The sequence below is a fragment of the Siphateles boraxobius genome, unplaced genomic scaffold, assembly GCF_051911475.1.
Source record: "Siphateles boraxobius isolate OS27281-9 unplaced genomic scaffold, OSU_SipBor_1 12, whole genome shotgun sequence".
NCBI lineage: Eukaryota > Metazoa > Chordata > Actinopteri > Cypriniformes > Leuciscidae > Siphateles > Siphateles boraxobius.
In genome coordinates, this window is record NW_027508722.1 from 25068064 (window position 1) to 25083944 (window position 15881).

The window sequence follows — 15881 nt, forward strand, 5'->3', positions numbered from 1 at the left end:
GGTCTGGATTTGAACAGTATGTGGAGAGTGGATATCCTCAGTACCCAGACAGCTGTCATGGTGAGTTTCAGACAGTCCGACCTGACTTGCTCCCAGAGATCATAACTCATTCACATTGTTATTACATCCCTACACATTCCTGCTACGACTCCACTATTGTTCTGAAGACTCACAGAGCTCTAGAACCCTTCTGAGAGAACCTTATGGAATATGTCAAGAACATGTCAAGGTCATGTTTTACATTTCAAAAAGGAAAGAGATGGTAGGCGCGTTTCCATTAAAGATTTGCGCAAAACTTTTGCGTTTTTTTTTCTTCTAAATGTCAGCAAAAAACTAATGCGAAATGGCGCCGTTTCGTAAACCGATGTTATGCGACTAAGACGTCATTTTTTCCTCTCGCAATAAATTCCAAAAATCATGGCAACGGACATTGGTAGGTTTATGTAACTTATATCTAAGCCACTGCACTGGTTATTATTAATAATCAAAGGAGACGTTTGTTATCCAATAATTAATGACAAGGAAAGACCCTTATGCTTGAGAGCAGCACTGGGTGTTTCTCCCTCTTCGAGGTCTTGATTGTGGCATTTCTTTGAGGTTTAGAATCCAATATTCCTGTAATTCTTGTGTCTTTTTATGAATTTAATAAAGAACTCTGTCTCGTATTCTGTCCAAACATACGCGTCTACGCCAGGAGACCTGTAAATGGTCCATTGAAGGTTTGGAAATATTTCTTTTTCGAATTCCCTGAAAAACCACCTCATGGGAGCGTAAAAACCTGTTTGCGATAAATGGGAGTTTTTGCGTATTTTCAATTCGCAGAATTTGAAGGGTAATGGAAACGTGGTTAATAAGAAGTCACATCTTGCAAACTCTTTGAACTGTGCAAGATTTTTTAATTTTTTTATTATTTTAAATTATTTTTGTGACAACTAAACAACTTACCCCATTCTCAAAAATTATATATTATTGAAATATTGAAATATAGTATAATTTACTTGATTTTAATTCATTTATAATGTTACAAAATATATATAATTCAAATAAATTATTTTCTTATAAGCTTTTTCTAAAACTGTTCATCAAAGAAGAATAAAAAAAAAACATTTTAAAAACATTTGACAGACACCAAACATTTGAATAATATAGTTATGTACAAACAGGGTTGTTGTTTTCTCATTACAATAATGAGAACTTGAGGATGAAATGTATATATTAGATTCATGTATCGTGTAACTTCTTGTGCTGTAATTACAAAAAATGTACATTATTGTGCTGTAATCACAACAAAAGTACATTCTTGTGCTGTAATTGCAAAAACCTTAACTGTAGTAAGAGTACGGTAGTGTCTGGCCTTGAATGGCTTATTGTATTTATGCACGAATATGGACAACAAGACAACACTGTTCAATAAATAATTAGATTTATTAATAGTAAAAATCACAAAAAAACAATTCTTCTGCCAATTATTATAATTAATTAGACTGACTGTTGGCCAATCTTCTTCTTCTTTTATCCTTTCTGTAGATGTCTTGGCCACGACTCGCAAGCAGAACCCTGCGGTGGACTCTGCGTACGGTCAGTGCTCTAACTCGATCTCAATTCAGACATTCAAATTGCTTTAGTAGATGATTACCCATTGTCCAGCCATATTCACAGTCATGTTCATATCCATTGCCCATTTTAAATCAGAAATTTTTATGGCCAGCCATTATATTCAGTAAAGTTGGGCCTTGCATTCAACAATAGGCTCACAGATTGCTTTTATTTTTTTCTACATTGTGTCACTGGTATCTTGGTGTGAATATTACATCATGTCTTTTATCCGACAGTTTGCCTTTCACGCATACGTGCATAAATCTTCAATCTGTCCCGTTCTGACCTCTGAGTAGCTCTTACAACAGCTCCCAGAGAGGCGTTAGTTTCCCAGATCAATAGAGTCCGTTAGACAAATGACCCGCAGTGAGGCTGCAGATCTGGACGGCAGACAGAAATGTCCTGCAGCGCTGTGTGCCATATCACAGAGCTCTTAGCTAGAGCTTTGGAAGAATCACTGAAAATCACGATCTGACAAATTAATTTTCTCACTCAGTGGATGTGTGACGGACGGGATGTCTGTGTGTGTGAGAGAGAAACAGAGGGTGTGTATGTTGTGATAGACAGTGTATGTTTATGAAAGAATTGAGAGAGAGAGAGAGAGAGAGAGAGAGAGAGAGAGAGAGAGAGAGAGAGAGAGAGAGCAAGAGAGCATATGTGTGTGTTTTGGAAAGAGAGAGGGAAAGTGTGTGTGCGCATGCATGTGTGCGTGTTTGTGTATGGTGTTGAAGAAAGAAATAGAAATGTGCAGTATTATATTTCAGACAATCATGAGCTAATACTAGCTGACAAGCTGGTGTGTGTGTGTGTGTGTGTGTGTGTGTGTGTGTGTGTGTGTGTGTGTGTGTGTGTGTGTGTGTGTGTGTGTGTGTGTGTGTGTGTGTGTGTGTGTGTGTGTGTGTGTGTGTGTGTGTGTGTGTGTGTGTGTGTGTGTGTGTGTTAACATCCCTGGGTGGTGGTGTCTGATTTTGCTTCTAAAGCGTGCCAGAGGATGCAGTGTGATCGAGGTCAGAGCATTCAGCTATTGTACCACATACAATACGCTCTGCGCCTCTCACACACACATATCACAGCTCCCCATCCTCTGTGGATCATGGAAAAATATCCAGTATATTTCTCAAAATCCTTGTTTTATCATCTGGATTAGTCACATGAGGTTATTAGCACAGATGAGTTTCAGTAAATAACATTTCCAAGTCACCTTATTTGTTCTGTTCTATTCTAATCTTCAGCTTATGAATAAGAGCTGAATATAGTAGTAATATACTTCTAAGATGGCCTACAGTCTGTCCATCAGCCAATGGACTACTTGCACAACTACTTCCGCGTTCTACATGTTATTACAACTCGGGAGTTTCCGGTAACATCGTTCAGCACACCTAAACATGATTCATTGTTTGAATCAATTTACAGCCATGTTCTCTTCGCTTGCACTAATTCTCTTGAACCTGCTGAAATGTTACAGTTTAGATGAGTGCTGACGCCCTATGGTGAAATAATCACGTATGTTTAACAGCCGCTGCTTTATCAGGTCACCTTGGGTCGGATTAAAACTTCATGTTCCGTTGAGTTTGGAAAACCTCTTTACACAGTAGTCATCAGAATGTCTCTTCTCCTTTCTCTGAAAAATGTCCAGAATTTTAAATATTCTTGCGAACAACCATTTTAGGTGGCGTTAAGTCAACTAGGTGACTACAACATATTGAAAATATATGTAACCAGAAATAAATTGGTTGTACTATTTCAAAACAGAAGTGTGTCACGATGCTCAGTGCAAGTAGTCCAGTAGAGAGAGGTGAAAACTCCCTGGTGACTATCTAAATGTTGTTCCTGTTTGTCATTAACAATAATTGTAAGTTTTATTTATATAGCACCCTCCATAGCTCAAGGATGCTTTACAATGTAGATGCAATAAGAAAAAGATAACAGCAATTGGGTAGACAATAATAGCAGACAAAACTACAAGCAGAGGACGAGAATATTACAAAACAGTAGATTAGAGCAAGGATAATACAAAGACAGTAAAAGGGGGAATACATAGACAAAGTAGCACACTGCAACATAGATTCAAGCAATAAAAAATACATAACACTACTTTAGAATGATAAAATCCAGAAAACGAATGGGTTTTGAATTTCAATTCCGAAATATTATTAATGCAACATAGTGCCCGGGGGAGAATTCCAGTTTGGGTTTGACAGCACTAAATAATCTACCCCCCATAGAAGAAAAGCGATAGGGATCCTAGGGATACCTAGGGACCTTGATTCGATATTTGTAGAATATTAGATAAGGAAGGAAGTACTTAATTTTTATGGTCCCTTTTGAACATTCTGTTGACTATAAGTAATGTTGCAGCTATGTGTCAACTAAATTGACACTTAAATTGAATTAATTGTTTGCCCCCCAACAAACATTCTACTGACTGTAAGTAACTTTGCAACTACATGTCAACTTATTCTAACTCTAACCCTACCAGTCTGATAATACTCGACTAAAACTCTACTGAGAGTTAAAAGACATGTAGGTGCGGCAGTGGCTCAGTGGTTCATGTAGGTTGTCTGCAAACTTGAAAGGTTGGTGGTTCGATCCCCGGTTCCACCTGACCAAGTGTCGAGGTGTCCATGAGCAAGACACCTAACCCCAGCTGCTCCCGACGAGCCGGATGGCGCCTTGCATAGCTGACACCGCCGTCGGTGTGTGAATGAGTGCGTGAATGGGTGAATGTGAGGCAATATGTAAAGCGCTTTGGTGCCCTGGTGGTCTGTTAAAGCGCTATATAAATGCAGTCCATTTACCATGTAAGTGCAACAGTAATTATAGTCAACTGAATGTGTTTAAGGGACCATCAAAATAAAGTGAAACCAAATAGATTAAGGAAGGAAGGGGAGATTACTAGAAGAAATGAAGGGGAAATAGTGAAGGAAGGAGATTAGGAATAAGATGAGAAGGAAGGAAGTGCGAGAATGGAAGTATGAAAGATTAAGAAAAAGAATGGAAAGAAATTTTAAAGGAATGGAGACATTAAGAGAAGGAAGAAAGGACAGAGACAGTTTAAAGAAGGGATAAATGAAGGACGTGAGATTAGATCAAAGATGAAATAAGGAAGGTAGAAAGCAAGGGGTGAGAAAGATCATGGAAAAGAGAAAGAGAGATGGAGGTTGGCATCATGGCATTGGACTGTAATGTCATGGATGTGTGGGATACTGAATGACGTGTCCTTGTGCTCCTCTTTGTCTGTGGTGTGAAAGAGCACACAGTGGGTGCACACATTCAATGAGCGTTCCCACTGCTTCATTCAGCCACCAGAGCTCCTCTTCCAGCCACTGGAAATGACATGGCAGTGCAGCTTCTCACCTCACGCTGAGACAAAGCCTCCCACGGCACCTTGGCATGGTAATTAGAGCTCTACCTGCATTCAAGAGGAGTTATTACATCCTCAGAACTCTCGCCGTCTTCCCACTGTGCGATAAAGCCATCCCATTGTGAAAGGTGGACGAAAATTCCAACAATGCACCACTGTTTTCCGACAGCTCTTTTCTTCGGGCACCCTTTAAACAGAATGGAAATGGAATGATAATAAAAGCATCCTGTGTGCCAGCCCCGAGCTCCCCTGATGAACACAGATGGCAAGATGACAGGCTTTATTTAGAGGTGGGCAGGCGGAGGATGGGCTCCGCGTTTGGCCCCGGTCAACCGGCTGCTGCTGATGAGTATTGTGTGCCGCAACATTAAGCATAAGTCCGGTGATGGAGCTCCTCACAGCAGCCTGAGCCCAAGGACAGCGAGTCTTTCAGAAAGAGATCTCCGCAAGGTCGCCGGTACTTAAACTCACCCGGGAATGAGGAGAGCTAAATCTCCAAATCAGACTTATGAGGATATCCTCAAAGTATGTGGTCCGCAAGTGTGTTTAGGATCAGTGCATTGTGGGAGATGGATGGAGAAGGAGAAGGGGAGGGGAAACTGTTCAAAAAGAGGCTTCGGTGAGATTAGCTCAGTTTGGATCAAATGCCTCCAAGTCCAAGTTTCGATTCTGCCAGCTCTGGGGTTTGAAATTCATGTGGTATCACAACAAAGCAAAGAAAATGTAATATTGATTTTGCTGCAAGAAAATGTGTTTTGTTTTTTTCATGTTTTACGTGATTTGTACTGTGATTTCTATAGGACCCTTCATATAAACTTTATAACTTCTGAAATCTTTTACTAAGCTATTTAAAGGGATGGTTCACGCAAAAATGAAATTTCGAGCATCATTTACTCACCCTCACGTCGTTACAAATCTGTATGGTGTTCTTTTTTCAGTGGAAGGCAAAATAAGATTTTTTTTTTTAACTTTTTTTGTCCACTCAGTGGAAGTCAATGTTAAATGTTGTTTTCAGTGTTAATGTAGTTCTATTTATAATCCATTATAGTTTTTAGTAATTTTTGAGTTAGCTTTTGTTTTTTAGTTTTTTGTTCATTTTAGTTTTATTTATTTTGTATTATGCTTTTGTCATTTTTATTAGTTTGTTTTTAATTTTTCTTTTTATCTTTAATTTTAACTTTTTTATTTCATTTTAAGTAATTTTACTTCAGATAGTTGTCAATGCAGCATTTCTAATTTTCATTAAGTTTCTTTTCTTTTCGTTTAACATTTATATTTTAATTTATTTCGGCCTTTTCAATTAACTTAAACTTTACTAAATAGTTTTAGTTTCATTATATGGACAAAAACAGTTCAGATATTTCTTTAAACTAAACCCTAAAATTAAAATGATGTCCTAATTCTGTCATTGCTCTCATGCTGTTCCAATCCTGTACGATGTTAATTCTTCTGTAGAACATGAAAACAATCGACAACAATGAAAGTCAATGGGGTCCAATGTGGTTGTTTTGGACCCCATTGACTTTCATTGTTATCAACAACAACAGCTGAAACATTCTTCCAAATATGTTTTCATGTTCTAAAGAAGTACAGGATGGGAACAACATGAGAGCAATGACAGAATTACGACATCGTTTTCATTTTAGGGACTTTCATTGCATGGACAAAAAAAAAAATTCAAGACATTTTTCAGAATATTTTTGTAAACAGAATTTTAAACAAAATTGTACAGGTTGTGATTAATGACAGAGTAAGTAACTGATGACTGATTTTTGGGTAAACAATCCCTTAATTGATATTATACAAAATGGAAATATGCTGAACTCATATATTTAAATGGATGTTTTCCTGGTTTAAAATGCATATTATGGATTCTTCTGATAAGTAACTTTGTTACCCCCTTCCAATACAACCACAGGGAAGACCTCACCCACAAGCGCCAGCACAACCAATCAGGGGCCAGCTCTGCCTAAAGTCAAGGGTGTCTCTGAGACAGGTACCCACCCCGAGGAGGGGAGGCAGGGAGGGCAGGGTTCTCCTGACTTGAAGCCAGGCAGTGTGGAGATGGAGGGTAAGGGGGTGGGGAAAGGCCCTTGGCCCATTGTCTGTCTTCTAGCTTCCCTTTATCCCAAGTTTCAACTTTTCTAGCGCTGTATTGGATTCCTCTGCATGACCCCACAGCTGCGCACAACATAAAATATACTCACAAAGAAACAAAAGTAAAAGAATCACAAAGAATCAAAGTAAAGTGCACACTCACACCGACTTGGAAATACAAACAAATTCTCTTTCCTAAAAAAAAAAACTTCGAGTCAAGCAATCTGCTAGTCCGTGCTCATCGCATTCGACCTTCCCTGTTGTTCTATCCAGACAAACAAAAGGAACGAATTGTCTGGAGTCGTCTTTGTTGTTTTAATACATATACAAGTCTGCCCTACATCTCCAAAGATACTTTGCCTGGATTCCACTCATGTATCCCTGCCTGAAGTTTGCGAGAATGCAGCAAAATTATCATAAATCCTGCGCCTGCCGTTATGATCATCCACTCAGCCTGTAATGAGAAGCACCAGCAGTCGATAAATAAAACGGCTACTACAGACCCGCGGGCAGACTCCGCCTGATAGAAATTTTCAGGCGTGCAATCTATTCAGCCGTTCGGTCAAGAGCAGTCGCACGCTTGTACAATCAAACGACCCGCAGACAGGAGAAGCGGGGTGCTTTAGTCACAACTCACCTTATATCTCCCTCTCTTCACCTCCCAACTCAACCCTCTACTTTTGTATTACCTGTTGATAAGAGGTAATTTTTTACACACAGAACCTCAGAGCCTCAGTGTGGCATTTAGTCATGCTGATTAATTTAAACTTATACAACCGTTACTTCCAGTCAAAGCTAGAGTTTCTTGTCAGTTTTTGGCATTCCAGACCAGGGTATGGGAGAGGTGTGGGAGTGATAAATTATCCTTTAAATTTAGTAATATCATATTCAATGGCATTTCTTTTTAATCTACAAAAATATTAGTTTGATGAAAAAAAAAATATTGAAACATTCTGTAGATTAATTAAAAAGTTGTTGCTTTTTAATCGGAAAGAGCATATTCACAATGTGACTTATCTTAGTTTGTTTCATTTTGTGCAGATGCAAGCTGTATTTTTACATTTATGTCATGTACATACAGATTAATCTCATTAATAGGATGTATTTGGGTGACTTAATTCCTCTAAAAGTTTTTCAGTTTACCAGTGTTCATTCGCTGTTCAATTTGGCTCAAGCGGTTCCTTCCCTGGCATTATTGAAAGGAATGAATTATTGACGGTTATTCGAGCTCTTAGTTAAATTGCCATTTGCTAATGATTCGATCTTTTCCTTTATTCAGTCGGCATCATTACGGTTTATTTTAGCAAGCAGGGTCAGAGTCTAGCTATCCATTCCATTCCTATGGACTAAGGTAGTGTTGACTTAAGCATGCGTGGTTGAATCTCTCTCCCTCTATATATATAAAAGGAAAGCGATAATGATGTCTGCCGAAACTAAATCTCTATTTGTTCTGAGGTGGCTGCTGCCAAGTCCACGCCGCTCGTTAATGTTATTTTAAACACACCTTCTCACAGGTCATTCACACACTCGAATAAGTGCTATGATGGCAGGAACTCTGGCCTCTAGATAATAAGCGTGAGTGTTAGAGGACGGACTGCCATGAGGGGGTGGGCGGATTCTGAAACTCATTAAAACACAGTCGTAGATGAACTGACAATGAACTCCGGCTGAACTCCGGGCTGAAGATGCATTCGGTCCTGAGGAGAGGCTATTAATACCGCAGCAGGAAGAGAAACAGAGAGAGAGAGACTGAGGTTTAGGGAGTCGGCGAGGGATGGAAACATGTTGAAATTGGGTGGAAGACATTGAGGCGTTCACATCGAGGAAGTGGAAAGATAATGGAAAAAGACGGAGTGCCAAATCTGCTGATTTTCAATCCAATCACACACCCAAACAAGACTCCAATAAAAAAAATCCACTCAGTAAAGTCAGGTGTGGTAACGGCTTTAATCGACTTTATAGGAGCTCTGCTCCCGAAAAGAGCAAAGTGACGTCCTTCTCATTAAAGCGTTTCACTTGTAAATGCCACAGTCAGCCTGCCGCCCATGTAGCCAGTGCCAGGTAATAATGTCGATCACCAAAGGTCATAAAAATAAATCCAGTTTTCCCCGAAAATTCTCTTTATATCAACCGAGCACATGCCCTCACACATGCAGACTTGACACACAGGCCATTAAGTAGTGCACACACACTAGTTATTTTCTAAAGAACTGTGGGCTCATACGGTGCTCGGATCCATATAATGCGCTTCCTAAAACCCTCTGCCCCCCTCTCCTTTTCCTTGCCCCCTTCCTCTCGTCCTCCGGCCCTTCTGTCTGGAGAGATGTAGTGTTCTGTTAACCTGCCTGTTATTTTTATTTTGTTGTTTTTTTTTTAAACTAATGCTTCACCTTATGTTCTAAAGCTTCCCTTATTTTCTCCCTCTGGGTTTAGTTTAGAGTCTCGTAAAGCCTGAGCTCTGACTTTAAGATTATTCCCTTCAGCTATTTTAGTTCTTCTAGAAATCTGTTGTCCTTTTATCTCAAATAGTTCATAATTTTCTTCTAAGGATTAGAGATGCTTGAACTAGACATGCAACTCAGGCTTCAGAGTGAGACTGTTTAGAGTTCGATTGCTTCCCGCATGCTTGTTGTTTGCTTCTCTAAGGTCGTAAGATCTTGAGCTGGATCAGCCACTGGCTTCCCTTGAGTTTTCAAATTTATTTCCCTATCTGCTTATGTGGTGTGTTAACAAGTATGTTTGAAACCGCTGCATGAATCTAACGTCATCTACGTTTGAAAGTGCGTCTTTGGATTGCTTAAGAGGAGTCGCTCTCTAATCAGAAACCTGCTTTTTTGGCTTTGAATGCATGATGCATCGAATTATGCATGATGTTTTTAAATGTGATATTCTGTAAAATGTGTTGACTCCTGTGATTTCTAAAGGTCTTTTCACATGATTCGCATCAACCATATCTAATGCATTAAAGTCTACACTACAGCATTATCCACAACACTGTCGCCGCTGACCTTTTAAAGCACAGCCAATGATTACAAGACAATTTGCATGAGGTATCATTACATAGACAGTATTGTCATAGAAATTTGTTATACAGCAACCTCAAAAGCCATATTTCAGATTTTGTTATTTTTTAAAATATATTTTATAATATAATCTATTTATTTAAAATATATAAAATGTATATGATATGAAATGCCTTTTTTATGTATATATACATTTTTTATAATAATAAAATAATAGCTTGGACGTTTTTTTCTAAGATCAAATGCATGTTAACTCGTTAATTTTCTATCAATACTGTATATGTTTTATTAATAATAAAATGGTTTATAATTAAACCCCTCCATGACTATATTCACTTAATTTTCACTTGGAGGTGAAAGCAGCGCATGCTCTTCTGTTGAGATCAAGCACTGATGCGAGTTATGTGAAAAGGACTTAACAGATTTTTAATTGTATTGATAAATGAGGTTAATATATTTTAAGCAGGATACTAAACATGTTAAATACTATTTCCATGTCAATTCCGGTCAAATCACATACCAAATGACTTAATTAAAGCTTCTGCAGACTCTATAAAATACTGCATTTAGGGAACAAGAGCGCTGAGCTGAAAAAGCAAATCCATTTATGCAGAATATTTTTCTCATTTCCTGCGTTCACGGGTTCAGACGCGCTCAATTATTTACTTTTGTTTGCTGTTCTCTGTGTACCTGCTCATATTGTCAATTATATTCCATCATGAGATGAAGTAATACTCATCCGTGTTTAATTTTCCAGCAGATTTTGCACTTCTGTGTGGAGATCAGATGTCCTTTTGACTGAATTAATTTGCTCTCATTTCCTGGTATTTGCTTGGGTCGAATTAGATACAAAAAGGCTTGATTTCAACAGCTCATTGCCATCTTCTGTATAAAGTGGTCTGAAAAGTTCTACAGACATTTTGGAAAAGCCTCTCACCTGAGACCCCACAGACATTCATTTCTGTTCATTTTACAGCCACTTGATACACAAATTCAATTTTAAGCTTTTTAAAATTTAAAATGTTTAATCCCCCGACCTGCACATTAGTACTACTACTAACGAATCTCTTGATTCATCAAAAGCATTACCAGTTGCTTGAGCAATGCACAGTGAATGATGGCAAATATACTTAACATCTACACTACAAATATAAAGGTTTCAAAAGTCGGTTTTGGTTCCCCAAAGTACTAGTCTTAGTGTTAAATACATTTGAATAATCTAAATAACCTTTTTTACTATAAAGAACCTTTTGTCCAGTGGAAAGGTTCCATAGATGCCAATAAAGAACCTTTATTTTGTGTAGTTTAGTTTTCTAACACATGAGATTCAACCCCCTCCTTTTAGTGAAAGCAGACACAAAACAAAGCAAGAACAGAGAGGCTCAAAACCTAGATATAGTCCCCAAGGATGAGGCTGTTTTCTTCTCACCTTTGTTCTGAGATATAGTGCGTAAACTGAACTACAATAACCCTTGAATCTCTTTGACTCCTAGTGTCCCACTATCACCAAATGAGCCTGATCTATTCAGTGATATCAAATTTATGGTGCATAAAAAGTTCCATTCCCGAGCCTTTCACAGGCAATCAGCCACACACGGTGCGCAAAAGATAAAGAGACCAAGAAGACAAGTGTTTGTGTGTAAAAGAATTATAGGCCTCTTTTAAAGGGGATATTCACCCAAAGATGAAAATTATTTAACTGTTTACTCCAAACCTGTATGACTTTGTATGGAAAAAACAGATAAAACATTCATCAAAATGTCGTCTTCGTGTTCCACAGAAGAAGAAAAAATCAAACGGGTTTGGAACAATATGAGGGTGAGGAAATGACAGAATTTTTAGATATATACTGTATCAGGGTGGCCGATGGCTTTTTATCGGCCACCCTGCTCTCTAAGATGGTGGCATCGGCCATCATAAAAAACAATATTGGTCGACCTTTATAAATTTGTCATTAAAAAGGTTTTTATGTGGCATTTTTCTCCATATTGCACAGATAAACAAGCACCTGGCTGAGATTATTTGTGTTGAACATGGAGACGTATGCAGCTGCTCTAGCAAAGGTTCCAACGATTTCAACTAATCTTTAGAAGGAGCTCAAAACAGAAGCAGTTTTAATGTCACTCTATAAATGGTGATAACCAAATCTTTACAGTATTTCTTTCATCTTAAATGAGCATTGTAAACTTTGGCAGCCCCTTGTATATACACACTTATATTATAGCAGAGCTTTGAGAGATTGCTCAAAAGTCTGCTTTCAATTAAACACACTTTTTTGCCCTTCAGCTTTCATAGATGTCTCATGCACTTCTTTCTCCCACTCCTCAACTCTTTGAGAAGGAGTTACTGGGGTTTTGACAGAGGCCTACACAATCCCTCACACAGCCGAAAGGAAGATTGCAAGACTTCAAGTTTTCACCACTGAAAAGCTGTCACTCATTTCTCTTCACCACTTCACTCTATCAACCTCTTTTCTTCTCACCCACTCTCCTTCTCCCATTCATTTTTTCCTCTCCTATCCTTTCTCAATAAATCTGTCATCCTCTTTTCTTACAGTAGTCATCTTCCTCAGTTCGCTCTTTCCCTTTTCTCTTATCTTTATGCTTGTTCGTTCTTTCAATGAGTCAATGAGGAGTTGTTGGATTTTTGGCAGAGGCCTACACAAATCCCTCACACAGCCGGGATTTCTCTTTCTCACATCTCATCTCTTCTCTTCTCTTCTCTCCTCTCCTCTCCTCTCCTCTCCTCTCCTCTCCTCTCCTCTCCTCTCCTCTCCTCTCCTCTCCTCTCCTCTCCTCTCCTCTCCTCTCCTCTCCTCTCCTCTCCTCTCCTCTCCTCTTCTCTTCTCTTCTCTTCCCTTCCCTTCCCTTCCCTTCCCCATACCTCTCTTTTACTCTCACCCGCTCCCATACTTTCAGTTCTACCATGACATTTTCCTCCTTGTTTTCATTATGTACTGTATACAATTTATTTGTGTATATACATTTTTTTTACTTATGTCTTTTCTCCTTCTCTCCTATCCTTTCTCAATTCCGCCATTTTTTTTTCCTACAATAGTTTCTCTCTATCTTCTGTCCCTCTGCTTTTTTTAATTGTCTGGCTGATTGTCTTTTGGCAAAGTAAGGTCTATCCGTATTATGCCTGTCCCTGTTCTTCACATATTTATGCTATATTTAGCCTCTGTTCTGACAACTTTAAAAGGGAGATAGAGGATAAGCCAGAAGCGTTTTTTTTTTGTTTTTTTTACACTCTGATGATCATCTTGTTTGCATACCCTTCAAAATAACTGACCCTATTACAAAGTCAGCTAGATTTATTTAAAGTCGCACTTTATCAATGTATTTGTTCATTTATTTTCAGTTTTTGTGTCAGTGAAAAACTCTACTATTCCATTGTTAGCCTAAATAAACTGCAGTGCTATAATGTGTTAGCATGTATGCAGCCTGGTATTTTATTTTGATATTGAGAAATTCATATTAAGATTTGATATCTAATTTATGCTATATATATATACACACACACTTCCAAAGGCTATATATATATCCCATATTTATACATTGCCTTTGGAAGTATTTGTCATTGTGTGTATACCACTATATTGTATAAAAAGCTATTCAGTCATGAAAAAGGACTACAAACTGTTGTGACACTAAGAGTGTGATGATGAGTCACCCATCATCACATAGCATATGTCGGCCCTCTGTGCTTCCCAGGGGCCAAAGACCTCAGTTTATAGACCAGCAGAGAGCAGAAGAATGAGTCAGAGAAAGATAAAGGTCCCTTCTATTATACATAACATCTTCCAGTATATTTGCACATAAGTCTGTTATAGCTGTTATTACAAGAGAATGAAGCAAACTCCCGGTATATTAGTCGGTTTTTTTCCGGGTTGTATGCAAACATTAAACAAGTCAGTTTTGATGACTTGGGGCGTTTTCACACCTGTAGATCATTTTCTTTGTTCTGAAACAGGGACTTAATTTGTTAATTTTCTTCTTGGTTCGGCTGGCTTTCAGAAGGCAACATTTCAAAGCATACCAAAATGTGTTTATTTAAATCACGTGAATAAAACTGTCCACTTATTGGTCAAAGTTTCCCTGTTTACGTTCCTCTGTGTCATCCACAGACATCCCAAGTCTCCCGGAAGTTCCGGGAATCTCCCGCATATTGATAGCGGCTCCCTGATGCCCGCAAATTAGTTCAAATCTCCTGGAATCTAGAGCGAGCGAGCAAGAGCGCGCATCCGAGACAGAAGAGACTGTGCTCTAACCTTGTAGCCTGCGCACGGCAGAGAGGGAGAGCGCGAGAGACAATAATATTGTATATTATATTATATTATATAATAATATAAAATGTATAATGCAGATAGATTGGGAATCAAGGCTTTGTTGGGACATTATTCTTACAATACACAGAGAAGAGCAGTTACTCCGATGAAGAGGCACTCTTTGGTTTTCAGCCACAAAAACTCACAGAATCAGACGCCGCTGCTTTTTATGTAACACATTTTCCATTATGAATTATGATACTGCTTAGTTTGTTGTTGTTGTTGTTGTTGTTGTTGTTGTTGTTGTTGTTGTTGTTGTTGTTTTTTGGTCAGATTGCTTTCTCACCTCAACGAACCACCTCAGAGTTTGTTTTCTGTCGGGCTGAGACCACCTCATTGAGGCGATCTCAAAGCAATTATTTTGGTGCAAATCCGAGAGCGATTGCTGTGTTCATTTATGCCTAAACGAACCAAAACACACCAGGTTCCGAACCAAATGCTCCAAACGAGCCAGGTGTGAAATCGGCCTTAGAAACTCCATCTTATTAAAAAAAAAATTAAGAGCTTTCAATTATTGTGAGATGTAGAGATGTGTGTGCACTGGACTACTCTTTTAGAAGTTTACTTGGCCATAACTCATTCTGGTTTGTATCTATAAACCGTTAGGGAGAAAAAAAATTAAAGTAAAGAATTGAGTTGGTGGGAAGCTTTCCTATTCCTATAGCTAGCAAAGCACAGTTGCTGCTCGACTAATGTGTTTGTATTGATGCCTGGAGGAAGATTATCCTTGTTTTTCTCACATAGAGTTATTATGCATTCATAGTTGTATTATTGCTTGCAGCAGCTAAAAAAAGCACAATAGCTTCTCTCTCCCGCTCTTTCCCTAACTCGATAGCTTGCTAACGGTGATCCACCCACTCTGTTCTGACACTATGTTGTGTTTGCCATCGCTGTTCGCTGACGTGAGCATCAGTGAGACTTCGTTGGCCTTGCCAAAAGTCTTAAGCCGCTATTGCTACACATCTTTTAAGCTATCTTTAGTTTTGTCTCTCAGCAGTCTGCAAAAAAATGTTTCCCTTAAGACATTTTCATTTAATAAGATAAAGGTGTATTCAATTTGCTTGCCATGTTGCAAAGTGTTCCAATAAGACTCAGAATAAGACTTGTGTGGCTTTTAGTTCCTGTATGTTATCTTTGATTAGCAATTCACAATTAGCAAATCTTTAGCAAATTATACACTGTGTCCAAAATCGAATACTTCCCTACTATATAGTATGCGAAAAACAGTATGCCTGAATGCATAGTATACAAAAAACAGTAGGTGAAAAGTCCCTGGATGACTTAGTACTTCCGGCGAGATTCTGAAGCCCACATTCACTGGACACTTTACTATCCCATGAGACCATGGGAGAGGATTTATAAATGGCAGTGAAGCGACGCGACTGATGCTGAAGTCATGTGACTAACAAAATGACGGATGTAATATGTACGAATTTCATTCATACTATATAGAACATAGTTGTTTACAGGTGTG

The 15881-nt window shown here is 38.5% G+C and overlaps 1 protein-coding gene across 8 annotated transcripts in view; it reads left to right on the top strand.

Annotated features, from left to right (window-relative positions):
- sema6cb (semaphorin 6Cb) overlaps window positions 1–15881 on the top strand; it is a 151673-nt gene that overhangs the window by 131035 nt on the left and 4757 nt on the right. For 4 of the 8 annotated variants that reach the window (XM_077215184.1, XM_077215207.1, XM_077215191.1 and 1 more), the window contains 3 exons: window positions 2–60; window positions 1528–1578; window positions 6879–7031. In XM_077215184.1, the coding sequence (XP_077071299.1) occupies window positions 2–60; window positions 1528–1578; window positions 6879–7031 (263 nt within the window). The remainder of the gene's footprint in view (window position 1; window positions 61–1527; window positions 1579–6878; window positions 7032–15881) is intronic. The other 4 variants (XM_077215225.1, XM_077215235.1, XM_077215244.1 and 1 more) reach the window with 2 other exon arrangements.